This window comes from Mytilus trossulus, chromosome 13, assembly GCF_036588685.1.
Source record: "Mytilus trossulus isolate FHL-02 chromosome 13, PNRI_Mtr1.1.1.hap1, whole genome shotgun sequence".
Lineage (NCBI taxonomy): Eukaryota > Metazoa > Mollusca > Bivalvia > Mytilida > Mytilidae > Mytilus > Mytilus trossulus.
Genome location: NC_086385.1, coordinates 29708017 through 29724153, shown reverse-complemented (window position 1 = coordinate 29724153; position 16137 = coordinate 29708017). Strand labels below are relative to the sequence as shown.

The 16137-nt window shown below is 30.8% G+C and overlaps 1 protein-coding gene across 1 annotated transcript in view; it reads right to left on the bottom strand.

Moving 5' to 3' along the window:
• Positions 1–16137, bottom strand: part of LOC134694946 (myosin-IIIb-like) — a 113511-nt gene that overhangs the window by 62001 nt on the left and 35373 nt on the right. Inside the window, exons 7-15 of the mRNA XM_063556062.1 lie at positions 9260–9405; positions 6870–6935; positions 4740–4830; positions 3597–3755; positions 3072–3188; positions 2227–2331; positions 1653–1736; positions 846–996; positions 484–535 (exon numbers count right to left, since the gene is read on the bottom strand). Of these exons, the coding sequence (XP_063412132.1) occupies positions 484–535; positions 846–996; positions 1653–1736; positions 2227–2331; positions 3072–3188; positions 3597–3755; positions 4740–4830; positions 6870–6935; positions 9260–9405 (971 nt within the window). The remainder of the gene's footprint in view (positions 1–483; positions 536–845; positions 997–1652; positions 1737–2226; positions 2332–3071; positions 3189–3596; positions 3756–4739; positions 4831–6869; positions 6936–9259; positions 9406–16137) is intronic.

The window sequence follows — 16137 nt, the reverse complement described above, 5'->3', positions numbered from 1 at the left end:
ATAGCTCTTTTAAAGACGATTGGTCTAGATTTTTAAGTTCAAAAATACAATAGAATGCACATGTTGTAGTATTAAAAGCATATTCCCACTCATAATTCAAAGAATGTGAAAACAGGAAGTATGTGTCTGATAGGTATAAAAATTCTGTTCAGTAGTGTTAAATAAATTTGTGAATTAACATCAAAGTTCCTTTCAAAAATCAAAAAAATTTAAAGCATTTGCAGGCAGGAAGTTTACACATTAAAAATCATCACTGTCACGCTGCTGACTAAATATGAAGTCAGGACAACTCAGATCAGTAGTTCATGAGAAAAAAGTGACAAAAATATATTTTAAGGAGGAACTGACAGAATTATGAAAAGAAGCCTAGATAAACAGATGGACAGACGAAAAGAGAAACATGGTGAATGCAATATAGCCCCTTCTCTGGGTGTTGGGGTATAAGACTATTTTTTATCTAACATCATTGTCAATAAAACTTACTTGGCTTGTGATATCACCCTGGATTTCTCTAATAAATATTCTGTAATTTTAGCTGAAAAGAGAAATTGAAAGATATTTTATATGACCAAAAATCTTCAAACCCAAGATTCCATGAACTAAATATTACAATTCAACGATCATAAAAACTTACTAAACATTGTAAAACAAATTTACAAATAATAATGTATATTCATTATCAAGTATTTACTGTAATTTTGGTGTAATGGTGTTTGGTTTGATAAAATATTGTCTGATTACCAATGACAATACCTCATCTTATTTTTTACTGACGAGTTTCTTCCCCTACAAAAACATATACTATTCCACATCCCCCCCTAATTTCAGTTGTGCAAGATACATACCACCAATAACTGTCCCAGTACTTGTGAAGAACATCTCTAAGTACTTCCCAAATCTACTGGAATTATTATTTATCACAGTTTGAGCATTACCAAACGCCTCCATCAATGGATTTACTTGTAAAATTCTATCTTCTAATGTCCGGTTAGGGGCCTGTCAAAGATAATGCAAGATTTTAATATCAAATGGCATAATGCTGTTTGGCTTAGAAAAAAATGGCAATATAAAGCTTATTTAAGGTGGTACCTTACACTACAGGGAGATAACTCTGTAAAATCAGCTAATCGTTTTAATTACGTTGTGTTGTTAAGGGAATATTAAGCTTCTCAATGATCAAAATAAGTGTTTGTCAAACTGCTATATAACCAGTGTAATTTTTCTGATAAAACGGTTGGTTCAAATTTTTTAGAATTTTTATATTTTTGTCAAAGCGTCAAAGTAAATACTTTGTTAAAATTTTAGGAAAATAAAACAAGCCAAATTGATTTTAGCTGAGGTGTTGGGTACCACCTTAAAACTATAAGTGGAGCATGTTTGGATTAGAACTATTTTAACTGCGTGTACATTTTGAAACAAACAATGAAAGTTAAGCAAATAACAGTAAATATTCAAACAAATATTTTTGTTTGATCTCCAAACTTTTAAATACTTTATTCTGACTCAGCGGTGTTTTAAGCAACCCATTTCAGTTGAAAATTGATTGTTTGTTTGTTTGGCCCAGTTGTCAATTGTACAAATTACCATCAGCACACTAAGCTAACATATTTCCACAAGACCATGGCAGAAGTATACCACAGTTAACAACATACCTTCCCTAACTGTGTAAGTTGTTGCACTAGTAAGTTAGCACTTTCTGTTTTCCCAGCACCAGATTCACCACTGATTACAATACACTGAAAAGGATATACATCATTTCATTAATACAAACTAAGGGACAAAGACGGAAGTGATATTAGGCAACTTTAAACTTTTTATAATCAGCTGCATAATTTCAAGGGCCCTTGTTTTGTAAAAAGTAAGTCATCCCTTATAAATTCCAAATCTAATATACATGAAATGTAACTCACAGTCATATATATATTTATAACCCAAATTATTATCTTCAAGCATTACTAAAATCATCTCAACATCTGTTAGATTCTAAATGACATGACAGCAAATAAAAAGTTTTGCTGTATACCATTGAAAAAGTGGTTGAATGACATTTCTATTACGGTCAATACATATTTATAAAATTTGAAGAAAATGGTAAAGGTATAACGTTGAGACTCTTTTGTAAAATAATTTCAAATTGTTGAATCATTGTCCAGTTCAGAATGAAACAAAACAAGGAAAAAAATTGTGGTACTTTTCTCCTGTAAAAAAGTAGGGGAAGTAACTCACCTGGTGTTTTCTGTTATGCATCATCATTTGATATGATTGGTCAGCAACTGCAAAGATATGAGGTGGATGGTCATCTTTGGCTGCATTCATGTATCTCTGGGCGTACTGTAAAAATGGGAAGTATTATATGCATAAACAGGATCTAAATGTCATTTTGTTATATGTATGTTATCCTTCATTTACTGGAATGAAACAGAGTTGGATTAGTGTTTGTTAGCTCATAGGGTAACAGTCTAAACAAAGGCTGTGATGATGTTATTTCATTAATAAACATTATTCTCAATTCAAGCACAGTATTAGCTCTTTATACTTTGTACTTTGCAAAGGCAAAATGTAACTTTTTTAAATACCAAACTTTCTCAAATTGGTGTGAAAAGGGAGACAACCAATTCTTTTGTATATATTTCGACCATTTGTCTTAACTATTTTAAATAAATTTTACACTTGTTTTGTTTGTTTTTTCTCTGTACATATTTGATTCTGAATGTTAATCTAAATTCATCTACTGATGAACCGTCTTTCTTTTCAGAAATCATACCCTCAATAAGCTCTCAATTGGTTCAATAAAAATATTGCATTGTATTCTATTAAATTGTATTGATGTGTCAGTTACAATGAAACTCATAACATTTATCATGTGAAATGAGTTAGTAAAATTAATCATGTTTGTATAGATCTTTACATGGGTTCTGATATTCGTGATATTGGATCTTATTTAATTGTATGGTTTTGTCAATGGATTAATAAAGATTACGGTGATAGCCAAACGTATTTATATATGTATAGATCTTTATTTTGGTTATGATAAAAAAAAAAGAAAGAGCAGTAATTTTTATGAAAAATACCTCATCAGCGTAGATAGTGAGTGGTGTAAATGGGTTGACAGCTAACAATATGTCTCCTATGTAGGTATAGATCTTTGTCTGTGCATATCTGTGAAAAAGTTGTGACACAATAGTTTCCTGAAAAGAGAAAAACAGCATTTTCGGTATAAGTTTAACTTTAATATTTAAAGAAAAGAAGAACAACATGCAAATATCTTATTAAAAATTGATATTTAAGATATCAATCACACATAGATGAAACCAAAATTCTGGATATCAAACTCCAACTTCTTTAAAAGAATTTTTTTTTATGCTTTAAATATTCTACTATTCAATTATATTTCTTTCCCATTATACATAAATTACCGGTATTGTTTGTTGTCTCATTGGCACTCATACCACATCTTAATTATAATTAGTTTGGTGTATAAAGTTTTGAGAGGCTCTTTTATTTAAATTTCCCTCTATTATCATGAGGGGCCTCTTAATTGACTAAGATTTGCAGTTTCATGTTGAAGGTCAAGGTCATGGAGTAATCTCCCTTACCTCATCTAAGATTTCCAATGACGTCAGATCATCAGCTGTGTCTAGAGGTTCTTTCTTAGATTTCCGATGTGTTTTTAATCTCCCCTTTTTTGTTGTGATGTCTGGTTCATGGATTTTTGGTTCCATTTTAGCTGTCAGATCTTTTAATCTGTGTTTGAACTGAAAGTACAATTATCATATTTTTATAAAAAGTTTCACAGTCAATTTTTGAAGTATATAGTTTATGAGCCACTAGGGTCTTTCAATTCATGGACAAGAAGAGTAACCTAACATTAAATACTGAAGGATGAAATCCAGGTCATAATAATGTCTGCACAGTTTATCAATCACTATGACTATCATTTTTTGGACCAGAGGAGTAAGATAATGTACTGAAGGTTGGAATCTAGGTCACAATTACCAAATTTGTTTGGATTCTCACATCAGTTGTATCTCATATACCAGTATATATGCATTAAATTTTAAAACATACATCAACTTAAATAATCAGTATTTTCTACAATAAAGGCAGCATGTATCTTTATGCACTTTTTGTTGTTCCACAGATACAAATTTAAGGACACAAAAAGTCTTGCCCATGTTTATAGATTACTAAACTGTATGGGTTTTACTCATTCTGAAAGATGTAGGATGAACTGTACTTTGAATTCATAATTATTTGTTGGATACAAATTTTGGAAGAAACACAAATTCAAATGTTTAAAGAATACAAATTTTCTATAAAGCTTTGTGTGAGTCTGTACAGATTGGCAAAACCACAAAATCAAATCTCCACAATCCACGAAAACTGATACCCAAAAAATAAATGAATCCACAGTAGTTGTTTCCATCCTCTTCCTTTGGACTCTGTGGCATTGATAGTTATGACACAGCTCCCTATTATAATGTTTTTAGTTTGTTTTGATAGTTTTCATTGGATGTTAAAAAATGTTTTGCAGAGGTAAATTCCACATTCTTCCAGTCTTTTACTAAGAAATTCGCTATTTTGAATTCTGATTTTTTTTGGTTTACCATATGTAATTTCTCACAGAATAAACATAAAAGTCACATTTTGCGAAAGTTAATTCTACGTTTTACGAAGGCAAAGATTAAAATACAATATAGCTATATCCTAATTTTATTTTCATAGAGAATTTGACTTACAACAGATGAATCTCTAGGTAAACTGGTAAGAAAGGGATGCTGTAGTAATTCTTTGGCTGAAGGACGCTCTTCAAAATCTTTAACCAAACACCTGCAACAAAAATGAGAAATGCTTACTGTACGGATATACTATTGTTTTTTGCCATTTTACATATATATTATCATATCAGTTTTAATTGTTTATGAATATACAATGTCAGGAATATGTCATTTAGACAGACAACAAATAAAGACACTGAACATTCAACAAATTATAGGTATCTGAACATCAACCATTAAATATTTCTGATACTAAAACTGTAACTCATAAAACAAAGAGGGAAAATTAAACCCCTTAAATTACAATATCAGGTAATTGTATAGAAGAATGCAGAGATGATAATTATATAAATCTTTTTACCTTAGATTCTTTTTGTCAGTTTATTTTATACAATAGGATGAAAATTTAAAAGCCTAAAAAGAGATTATAGAAATTTGGTCTTCTTGACTTCTCCCATCTCCCAGTAAAACCCATTTCAAGGGAGTCTGCTGTTTGGCTGTGTTAAATTTTTAAATATGTAGCCATTTTAGTCAGAATGAGAAGGTAGGAAGAGTCAAAATTCTCACCTTGTCTACCTACCTGGGCTATTAGATTTATATGTATTGAATGTCACTGGATGGTAAATAAACAATGAATCAATTAAACAAAAAATCTTTTTTGAATGCATTCTGGTGGCCTTCAGCTGTTGTCTGCTCTATGGTCGGGTTGTTGTCGCTTTGACACATTCACCATTTCTTTTCTCAATTTTATTCCTCTCTCATACTTATGAATAGATTTTTTTTTCATTCAAAAATATTTAAACAAAATTTAAGTTGACTATCCCTATGTGAAAATATATACTCTGTTCCAGGATACCACATGTTTGGTTATTTATTTACGATGTTTAATTGAACATTTGTTATCAAAATCTTTGTTCTTTATATACACATACTTCCTAGTATGTAAACTTATCCTGTTAATATTGACTTTCTTTGCTTGTGAGAAATCATTAATATTACGTGAGACATGAAAGGAGGGGTCCTGATCCCAAATCCTGGGCTTAAAAACATGAAATCCTGAGGTCCCAAATTTAAATTAAGAATTCCCGGATCCCGAAATCCTTAGCTTAAAAACACCCGACCCCAGAGTCCTGATAAAGGTCCTATCCCCCTCTTACATATAGTAGGATACCCATTTTGCCGATTAAATTTGCATGTTGATAGATCACATTATAATGTTTATGCATCCGAAGAGCATTACAGTCATGTTATAGCTAAACAAATAATTTAGTTTATGTTTCGAATATCAGAAGAGATACAATGTTTTAGTCATACAAAAAGTTTTGAATAAGGAGCAATTAAAAGAAGTATGTAACTTCGAAATGGCAATTTTTCTCAAAGCAAGAAAACTGAAACAACAGAGATATTCGATTTGTTACTAAAAAGAATTTTTAACCACAAAATTTATTTTTTGATCCATTTCTACCTGATTTTCTTTAGATTTATCATTTTTATTTTCCTGTTTCCTCTTTTTTTTCGATTGTAAATAATTACAGAATTTTATCTAGAAGTTCGCAATAAACTCATCATAGATACCAGAAATAAAAATTTACAGCTCCAAAAGACCTATCAGTGATGCTCGAATCAAAGTTTAAAAGGCCAAATAAAGTACGAAGTTGAATAGCATTGAAGACAATAAAAAAAGTTTGGCAAATACAGCTAAGGTTATCTACTCCTGAGGTAGAAAAGCCTTAGTATTTAAAAAATTCAAAGGTTTGTTAACAGTTAATTTTTTATTATGAACATATCAATGATACCTCAAATAAACACAGAAGTACTGACTCCTGGGCTGTTGATACCCTCGGGGAAATAAATCTCCACCAGCAGTGGCATCGACCCAGTGGTTGTAAATAAACTAATCATAGATACCAGGAATAAAAATTTATATTTACGCCAGACTTACAAAAACTTATCAGTGACACTTGAATAAAAAAAAAGGCCAAATAAGTTTCACATATAATAAAAACACTTTGATCCTAAAACAACTAAAAGAAAATATAAGCAATTTTTCAGGCTTAGGAACCATGTCAAAATGCTTTTAACTGTACTCACTGATGAATAAAGTCTTTGAAGTTCTGTGACCACTTCTCTGGTAATTGTAGACCTGGTGATGTATTTCTGGAAAACAAATTATTTAAAAATTTAAAGAACAACACAGATATTAACTCTGGATTACATCATCTTAATTTTGATGTTCCTAACGTAAAGAGAGTGGACTCAGCATCTTTCTTATTTAATACTATTAAGGGTTGGAATGCCATTCCAAATAATATAAAATCAATACATGACCAGAAGGCATTCAAAACTTGTTTTGTTTTAGCTAGTTTTCAAGTTTGAAGGACAATATTCTGACTCTGAGCCTACCAGTTTTTAACTTATTAATGTGGTATGCTTAGTGGTGAAGCAAATACCAATTGTACTATTGATCGACTGGTACCATAGATGAACATACTACCACAAGACCACCAATTAGTTCACTATACTTCATGTTTAACAAAACAACTAACCAGATGTAGGCAAGTGTACATATATGTTAAACACAGAAAACAATGCTCATTCTACCTGAGCAGAACTTGCTTTATACCCTTCTGTAGACCTGAGATAACCCCAAGTTTAAGTGGGTTATTGCTGCTCAGTTTTTAGTTTTCAATGTAGTGTTTTGTGACCTGTCTTTTTCCCCTTTTTTTCCCTTCTCATTTTTTACCATAGCGTTGTCAGTTTGTTTTTGAAAATCCCTCAGATATCTTTTGTCTTTCATTTAGAAAGAAGATTGTGTTCACTTCACTCTCATTTCTATTTTCAGTGGACCATGAAGTTAGGGATAACAACTCTCATACGGCATTAAAATTAGAAAGATCATATCATAGGGAACATTATGATATTTTTTTATATAGATTAGACTGTTGGTTTTCCTGTTTGAAAGGTTTTACACTAGTAATTTGGGGCCCTTTATAGCTTTTTGTTCGGTGTGAGGCAAGGCTCTGTGTTGAAGGCTGTACATTGACCTATAATGGTTCACTTTTATAAATTGTTATTTGGATGGAGAGTTGTCTCATTGGCACTCACACCACATCTTCCTATATCTATGTGTACTAAGTTTCAAATTGATAGGACTTCAACTTCACCAAAAACTACCTTGACCATAAACTTGAAGCGGAACAAACAGATGAACAAATGAATGGACACACAAAAGATAGTACAGACCAAATAACATAATGCCCCTAAGTGGGACATAAAAAATAATTTTCAATACAGAAAATCTCTTATAATTATCCACTAGCAGGTACAAAATGTACTTACATGAATCATTTATAAATTCTATATATCCTTGCTACACTAAGAGTTAAATTGACCTACTGTTTGTATAAGAAGCAGTCATAAAATATTAATTCTGAAGAAGATTTAGTGTATATAAACAGTGAAAAGCGTGCCCTATTGTAAATAAAAATAATAAAAGTAAATAAGATTATGTAATCAATAGTCATTAAATAGCGGTTTAAATTACGAAAAAATCCATTAAATCTCATTGAATCGGATATTAAATGAGGGTAGAGAGGAATGCACTTATTCCCACCGGGAAAAATGGAATGTTGGAAAAATATTTTATTCTGATAAATTTATAATGGTGATTGATGAAGATGGAATATGTCAAGTGCTTCAGGAAAACAAATACCCTTCAGTTGTGTGATTATTATCCTTTTTATCTGCACAGACCTTAGACATTGAACAGAGAATCATGGGGAATGTGTCCAAGAGAAGATCGAAAGTGTCAAATGTGTCAAAGAGACAACAACCCAACCAAAGATATCAAATAAGGGGGAAGAGTCATAATTGCATTTATTCCCATAGGAAAATACGGAATGTTGGAAAAAATATTTTATTCTGATAAATTTATAATGGTGATTGATGGATTGAATGTCAGGTGCTTGAACTGGAAAAATAAAATATATCATTCAGCCTTTGTGAATCTAATCATATCAACCATATAGGTTATTGAGTAGAGAATGGAAACGAGACAACAAATCAACCAAAGTGCTGAAAACAGCCCAAGGCCACAAATGGGTCTTCATCTAAGCGAGAAAATTCTGCACCCAGAGACTGGCTTCAGCTGGCCCCTAAAATATTTTGCATACTTATTCAGCAAATTACCACTGCTTTCCATCTAACCATGCATATATTCAGTTTTATAAACTTAATATGATAGGTTTAATTATTATGATGGAAGAAATTAAGACAACATATTGTCTCATTGGCAAGCATACCATATCTTCTTTTTTATTTGACTGTGAATGAGTTTGGCTCCTAAAATGTTAGTTTGTACCCATGGCCAAGGTCAATGGACTTTCTATAAGTTAACCCCACTATATGTGCCAACTGCCACTGGACAGATGGAGAGAACAACATGTACATGAAGTGTTGTGTAACTCCTATAGAAAGTTTACCTTGGAATTTTAAACAATGCTCTCATAGGATGTAGATCTGATAGTGGGGGTTCACTCTCTGCTAACTCTATGGCGGTAATACCAAGGGACCAAATATCACATCTATTGTCATAGTTATATTCTAACTGTCTTTCACATGCTATTACCTGAAAATATAAAGAATTTTGAATCATCATTAAAATTATAAATTAACTGTTGACAAAACTTGATTTTTTAAAAAATACTAAGGCTTTTAGTACCCATTTCTACCCCTGAAATAGATAAACATAGCAGATTTGGCAAAACTTTTTGAAATTTGGAGTCTTCAACTCTTCAACTTCTTTCTTTATTTGGCCTTTTTATTTTTATTTTATTTTATTTTAGCATCACTGATGAGTGTAGACAAAGTTAGCATCTGCCGTACACAATTTTAATCTGGTATATATGATGAATTTATTTCAGTTTAATTTGTTAACTCATCATAAGAGTTATTAAAATAGGCCAATCTTCAACCAGATGCTCCGCAGGGCGTAGCTTTAAACGACCGCAGAGGTTGAACCCTGAATGGTTGGGGCAAGTATGGACACAACATTCAAGCTGGATTCAGCTCTAAATTTGGATTGTGATTAAATAGTTGACACAGCATAGGTTTCTGACACAGAATGAATGTGTTCTAATGAACTTAAAATTTCTATTTTCTCTTACAGCAATTTATTATGCTGTTGAATATTAATCCTCTCAAAAAACTGTTTGAAGAAATTTTCTTTTTATTTATGAAATTTCAAATGAGAAAATTGAACCCAATTTTTTTAATCACATCCCCCTTTCCCTTATTCCAAAACTAATCTCAATTAAAATTTCTAATGGAGTTTGCAACAATAACTACTCATTAAAATACATCACAAAATATTAAGATGTAAAAAAACTGCTTGTTATCACTGAATGGTAAAGATTATTTTAATTTATCAGTTGGTAGTAAAAAGTGAATATACATTGTATATTGTATATAACAAAGATTTAAGTTGATTCTGGACAAAGAAAGATAACTCCAATTAAAAACCAGATGCTCCGCAGGGCGTAGCTTTATACGACCGCAGAGGTTGAACCCTGAACGATTGGGGCAAGTATGGACACAACATTCAAGCTGGATTCAGCTCTAAATTTGGATTGTGATTTAATAGTTGACACAGCATAGGTTTCTGACACAGAATGAATGTGTTCTAATGAACTTAAAATTTCTATTTTCTCTTACAGCAATTTATTATGCTGTTGAATATTAATCCTCTCAAAAAACTGTTTGAAGAAATTTTCTTTTTATTTATGAAATTTCAAATGAGAAAATTGAACCCAATTTTTTTAATCACATCCCCCTTTCCCTTATTCCAAAACTAATCTCAATTAAAATTTCTTTTGTTTTCTCTTAGAGCAATTCACTATGATGTTGAATATTAATCCTCTCAAAAAAAATGTTTGAAGAAATTTTCTTTTTATTTATGAAATTTCAAATGAGAAAAATTGAACCCAATTTTTAATCACATCCCCCTTTCCCTTATTCCAAAACTAATCTCAATTAAAATATTCTAATGGAGTTTGCAACAATAACTACTCATTTAAATACATCATAAAATATTAAGATGTAAAAAAACTGCTTGTTATCACTGAATGGTAAAGATTATTTAAATTCATCAGTTGGTAGTAAAAAGTGAATATACATTGTATATTGTATATAACAAAGACTTAAGTTGATTCTGGACAAATAAAGATAACTCTAATTAAAAAAAAATCTTGCAATAAGATATTTCTTGCTTCCTATTCTGGACAAAGAAAGATAACTCTAATTAAAAAAAAAATTGCTATTTCACAATATTGTGAAATTAGATATTTCTTGCCATTGCACAATACTGTGCTTTGAAAAGACTTGCTATTGCACAATACTTAATAAAATAATTTTAGATCCTGATTTGGACCAACTTGAAAACTGGGCCCATAATCAAAAATCTAAGTACATGTTTAGATTCAGCATTTCAAAGAGGCCCAAGAATTTAATTTTGGTTAAAATCAAACTTAGTTTAATTTTGGACCCTTTGGACCTTAATGTAGGCCAATTTGAAACGGGACCAAAAATAAAGAATCTACATACACAGTTAGATTTGACATTTCAAAGAACCCCATTAATTCAATTTTTGATGAAATCAAATAAAGTTTAATTTTGGACCCAGATTTGGACCAACTTGAAAACTGGGCCAATAATCAAGAATCTAAGTACATTTTTAGATTCAACATATCAAAGAACCCAACCGATTCATTTTTTGTCAAAATCAAACTAATTTAATTTTGGACCCTTTGGACCTTAATGTAGACCAATTTGAAAACATGACCAAAAGTTAAGAATCTACATACACAGTTAGATTCGGCATATCAAATAACCCCAATTATTCAATTTTGATGAAATCAAACAAAGTTTAATTTTGGACCCTTTGGGCCCCTTTTTTCTAAACTGTTGGGACCAAAACTCCCAAAATCAATACCAACCTTCCTTTAATGGTCATAAACCTTGTGTTTAAATTTCATAGATTTCTATTTACTTATACTAACATTATGGTGCGAAAACCAAGAAAAATGCTTATTTGGGTCCCTTTTTGGCCCCTAATTCCTAAACTGTTGGGACCTAAACTCCCAAAATCAATACCAATCTTCCTTTTGTGGTCATAAACAATGTGTTTAAATTTCATTGATTTCTATTTACTTAACCTAAAGTTATTGTGCAAAAACCAAGAATAATGCTTATTTGGGCCCTTTTTTGGCCCCTAATTCCTAAACTGTTGAAACCAAAACTCCCAAAATTAATCGCAACCTTTCTTTTGTGGTCATAAACCTTGTGTCAAAATTTTATAGATTTCTATTAACTTAAACTAAAGTTATAGTGCGAAAACCAAGAAAATGCTTATTTGGGCCCTTTTTGGCCCCTAATTCCTAAAATGTTGGGACCAAAACTCCCAATACCAGCCTTCTTTTTATGGTCATAAACCTTGTGTTAAAATTTCATAGATTTCTATTCACTTTTACTAAAGTTAGAGTGCGAAAACTAAAAGTATTCGGACGACGACGATGACGACAACGACAACGACGATGCCAACGTGATAGCAATATACGACGAAAATTTTTTCAAAATTTGCGGTCGTATTAAAATTCTTGCAATTGCACAATATTATGCAAGTAGATATTTCTTGCTTACTATTCTGGACAAAGAAAGATAACTCTAATTTAAAAAAAATGCTATTTCACAATATTGTGTAATTAGATATTTCTTGCCATTGCGCAATACTGTGCAATTGAAAAGACTTGCTATTGCACAATACTTAATATAATAATTTTAGATCCTGATTTGGACCAACTTGAAAACTGGGCCCATAATCGAAAATCTAAGTACATGTTTGGATTCAGCATATCAAAGAACCCCAAGATTTCAATTTTTGTTAAAATCAAACTAAGTTTAGTTTTGGACCCTTTGGACTTCAATGTAGACCAATTTGAAAACAAGACCAAAAATGAAGAATCTACATACACAGTTAGATTTGGCATATCAAAAAAACCCATTTATTCAATTTTTGATGAAATCAAACAAAGTTTAATTTTGGACCCCGATTTGGACCAACTTGAAAATTTGGCCAATAATCAAGAATCTAAGTACATTTTTAGATTCAACATATCAAATTTGAAAACATGACCAAAAGTTAAGAATCTACATACTCAGTTAGATTCGGCATATCAAAGAACCCCAATTATTAAATTTTGATGAAATCAAACAAAGATTAATTTTGGACCCTTTGGGCCCCTTATTCCTAAACTGTTGGGACCAAAACTCCGAAAATCAATACCAACCTTCCTTTTATGGTCATAAACCTTGTGTTTAAATTTCATAGATTTCTATTCACTTATACTAACGTTATGGTGCGAAAACCAAGAAAAATGTTATTTGGGTCCCTTTTTGGCCCCTAGTTCCTAAACTATTGGGACCTAAACACCCAAAATCAATACCAACCTTCCTTTTGTGGTCATAAACATTGTGTTTAAATTTCATTGATTTCTATTTACTTAAACTAAAGTTATTGTGCGAAAACCAAGAATAATGCTTATTTGGGCCCTTTTTTGGCCCCTAATTCCTAAAATGTTGAAACCAAAACTCCCAAAATCAATCCCAACCTTTCTTTTGTCGTCATAAACCTTGTGTCAAAATTTCATAGATTTCTATTAACTTAAACTACAGTTATAGTGCGAAAACCAAGAAAATGCTTATTTGGGCCCTTTTTGGCCCCTAATTCCTAAAATGTTGGGACCAAAACTCCCAAAATCAATACCAACCTTTCTTTTGTGGTCATAAACCTTGAGTTAAAATTTCATAGATTTCTATTCACTTTTACTAAAGTTAGAGTGCGAAAACTAAAAGTATTCGGACGACGACGACGAGGACGCAGATGACGACACCAACGTGATAGCAATATACAACTAAATTTTTTTCAAATTTTGCGGTCGTATAAAAAACATTCAGCAAGCTTTTAGACATCATCTATAGTTATCCAATCAACTGTATCCATGCTTTCAGTGCAAGTCATTGAAATAAAAACAAAAACAAAATTTGAGGAACTGAATGTCATCTTGCTCTCACAGTGTTATACATTCACAGGAAGGAGTATGATTTAGAACCACCACCAACTTAAGATTTAAAGTGAAAACATTAGTTAAGTAAAACAGAGAGTACTATAATTTTACAGAAAATCTGTCACTAATCAAAGGAATCCTGTATTTAGGCATATGTTTATAAAATTACACTTGGTTTTAGACAAAATATAACTCCTTATAACAAATATATAGATGTTATGGTAAATTTCTCAAGTAGTTCTGACATATCATGATTTTGAAAATTTATATATGGTCATTACAAGCATCGGATTACAAAATGAATATTCTTCAAACTTATGATTAAACTGTACAAATATTTGTAAGACCTCGTGATAATATTTAGAACTTTAAAAGATGTGTAAGAAAAACAAATGTATTAATAACAGAATATATTTAAACTTTAACAGATGAAGTGTGAAGAGTTTATGGGATTGTAAACATATTCACGTTTCATAATTTCATATGCATGATCACAACTTCATGGCTTTTTGTGCCTGGCTTATTATATAAGAGGTTTATTTACAACAGTTTGATTAATATTGTGTCTTGAAATAGTAAATCTCTTCTGTGAGCCATTATCATTTTCAATACTTATAATATTTAAGAATTCATATGAGGAAAGACTGTCGGAGGCTAGACATTGGTGTCTATGATGGCCTGGATGTGTACATGTATATGCATTTAATAAGTTTTGGTAGAATTTCTGTAAACTGGTACAATTATACCTATGCATATACACCATCGAGGGTGTGTAATATGTGCATCTTTATAACTTTTGGTATGATTCACGAAAATCAGGACAATTTTTAACTCATGCAACACTTCAGAGGCCCCTCAATTGACAGCAATGTGTGCATGTACTCAATATGTTACAACAAATTTAACATATTAATGTACAGTTAATATGTGCACTACGTTTTATATTCATGTTATGAAACAGGTGTTTTCATATGATTTGTCTTGCTACACTAAAATGTGTTGAATGTCTTATTTATAATAATTCAATAATCTTTTTGAATATTCATTTGACAGAATTTTCGTTACCCCCATTTATTATTCCTTTTTTGATCAATGTAACTGAAAATGACATCTTATGCATACACTTCTGTAAAAAAATTAACAGTCTCTATTAATTAAATCTGATCTCATTGCATTGAAATTCTCATTTATCATATATTTAATATAAATAAATATTCTCTTAATTTTTTTTATCAAAATAACTAACATGTACGTAACACTTAAATTTTATATAACAAATATCTTTGTAACTATCATTAAAAGTATATCATAAAATTAATCAATTTAATAATATATGTACAGTGGACCTTTAGATTTATAAAATATCACACAATCAGATAATTAATACACATTTTGGTAGCATCTGTACACTTCAAAGAACTTATGCAACATTTATTGCGTAATAATTATATGTAATACATTGAAGTTTCATATAGAATTCAATAATTTGGATAAGTCATGGCATTCCAAAAGATATTTTTCTATTTCTGTATATATGTGACATCTTACATCTATGACTGCAAGAGACAATGTTGAAATAATGCATAGGAAAAAAGACAAAAGGCTTCATTTAACTCGATATTTAACATTTTAATAATTTAATGTTATTTTAAACAGGGATGGACTTTGTTACCTTACATCTTATTAAATAGACCAGTGATGTATTATGTTGAACACGTTAATTGTTAAACATTTAACTGTTAAATTTATTTAAATTTACTTAAAAGAGAGATGAAAGATACCAAGGGGACATGTTTTCAAACTCAAAGTCGAAAATAAATTTACAACACCATGGCTTATAAAAGAAAAAGACCAACAGACTAACAAAAGTACACCAAACAAAACTTAAAAATTTAAAACCAAGATATATAAAAGTAACAATTGGTGACCAGACAATTTTTAAATGTGTATGAAGGTTGAGGGTTTCTCATATTTTGGTGGATTCAGGTTTCTGACAACCAAAGAGTTTCAAATTGTGTTTGCTGTGTTTCTAAAGGTATATAAGACCAAAACTGCAAAATTGGTTTTGTTGCTTCCCAAGAGAAATTTGGTATTTTGTTATTTAGAATATTATGCCAAGGTTTCAATATACAAATTGTCTGCCTGCAGCCAGTACAAAGAATCTGTTATTATCTAATTTGATCAAACAGTAAGCATGTTAAAAGCTGTGTTTGAGAGACTAACACAAAGCATGGAATAAC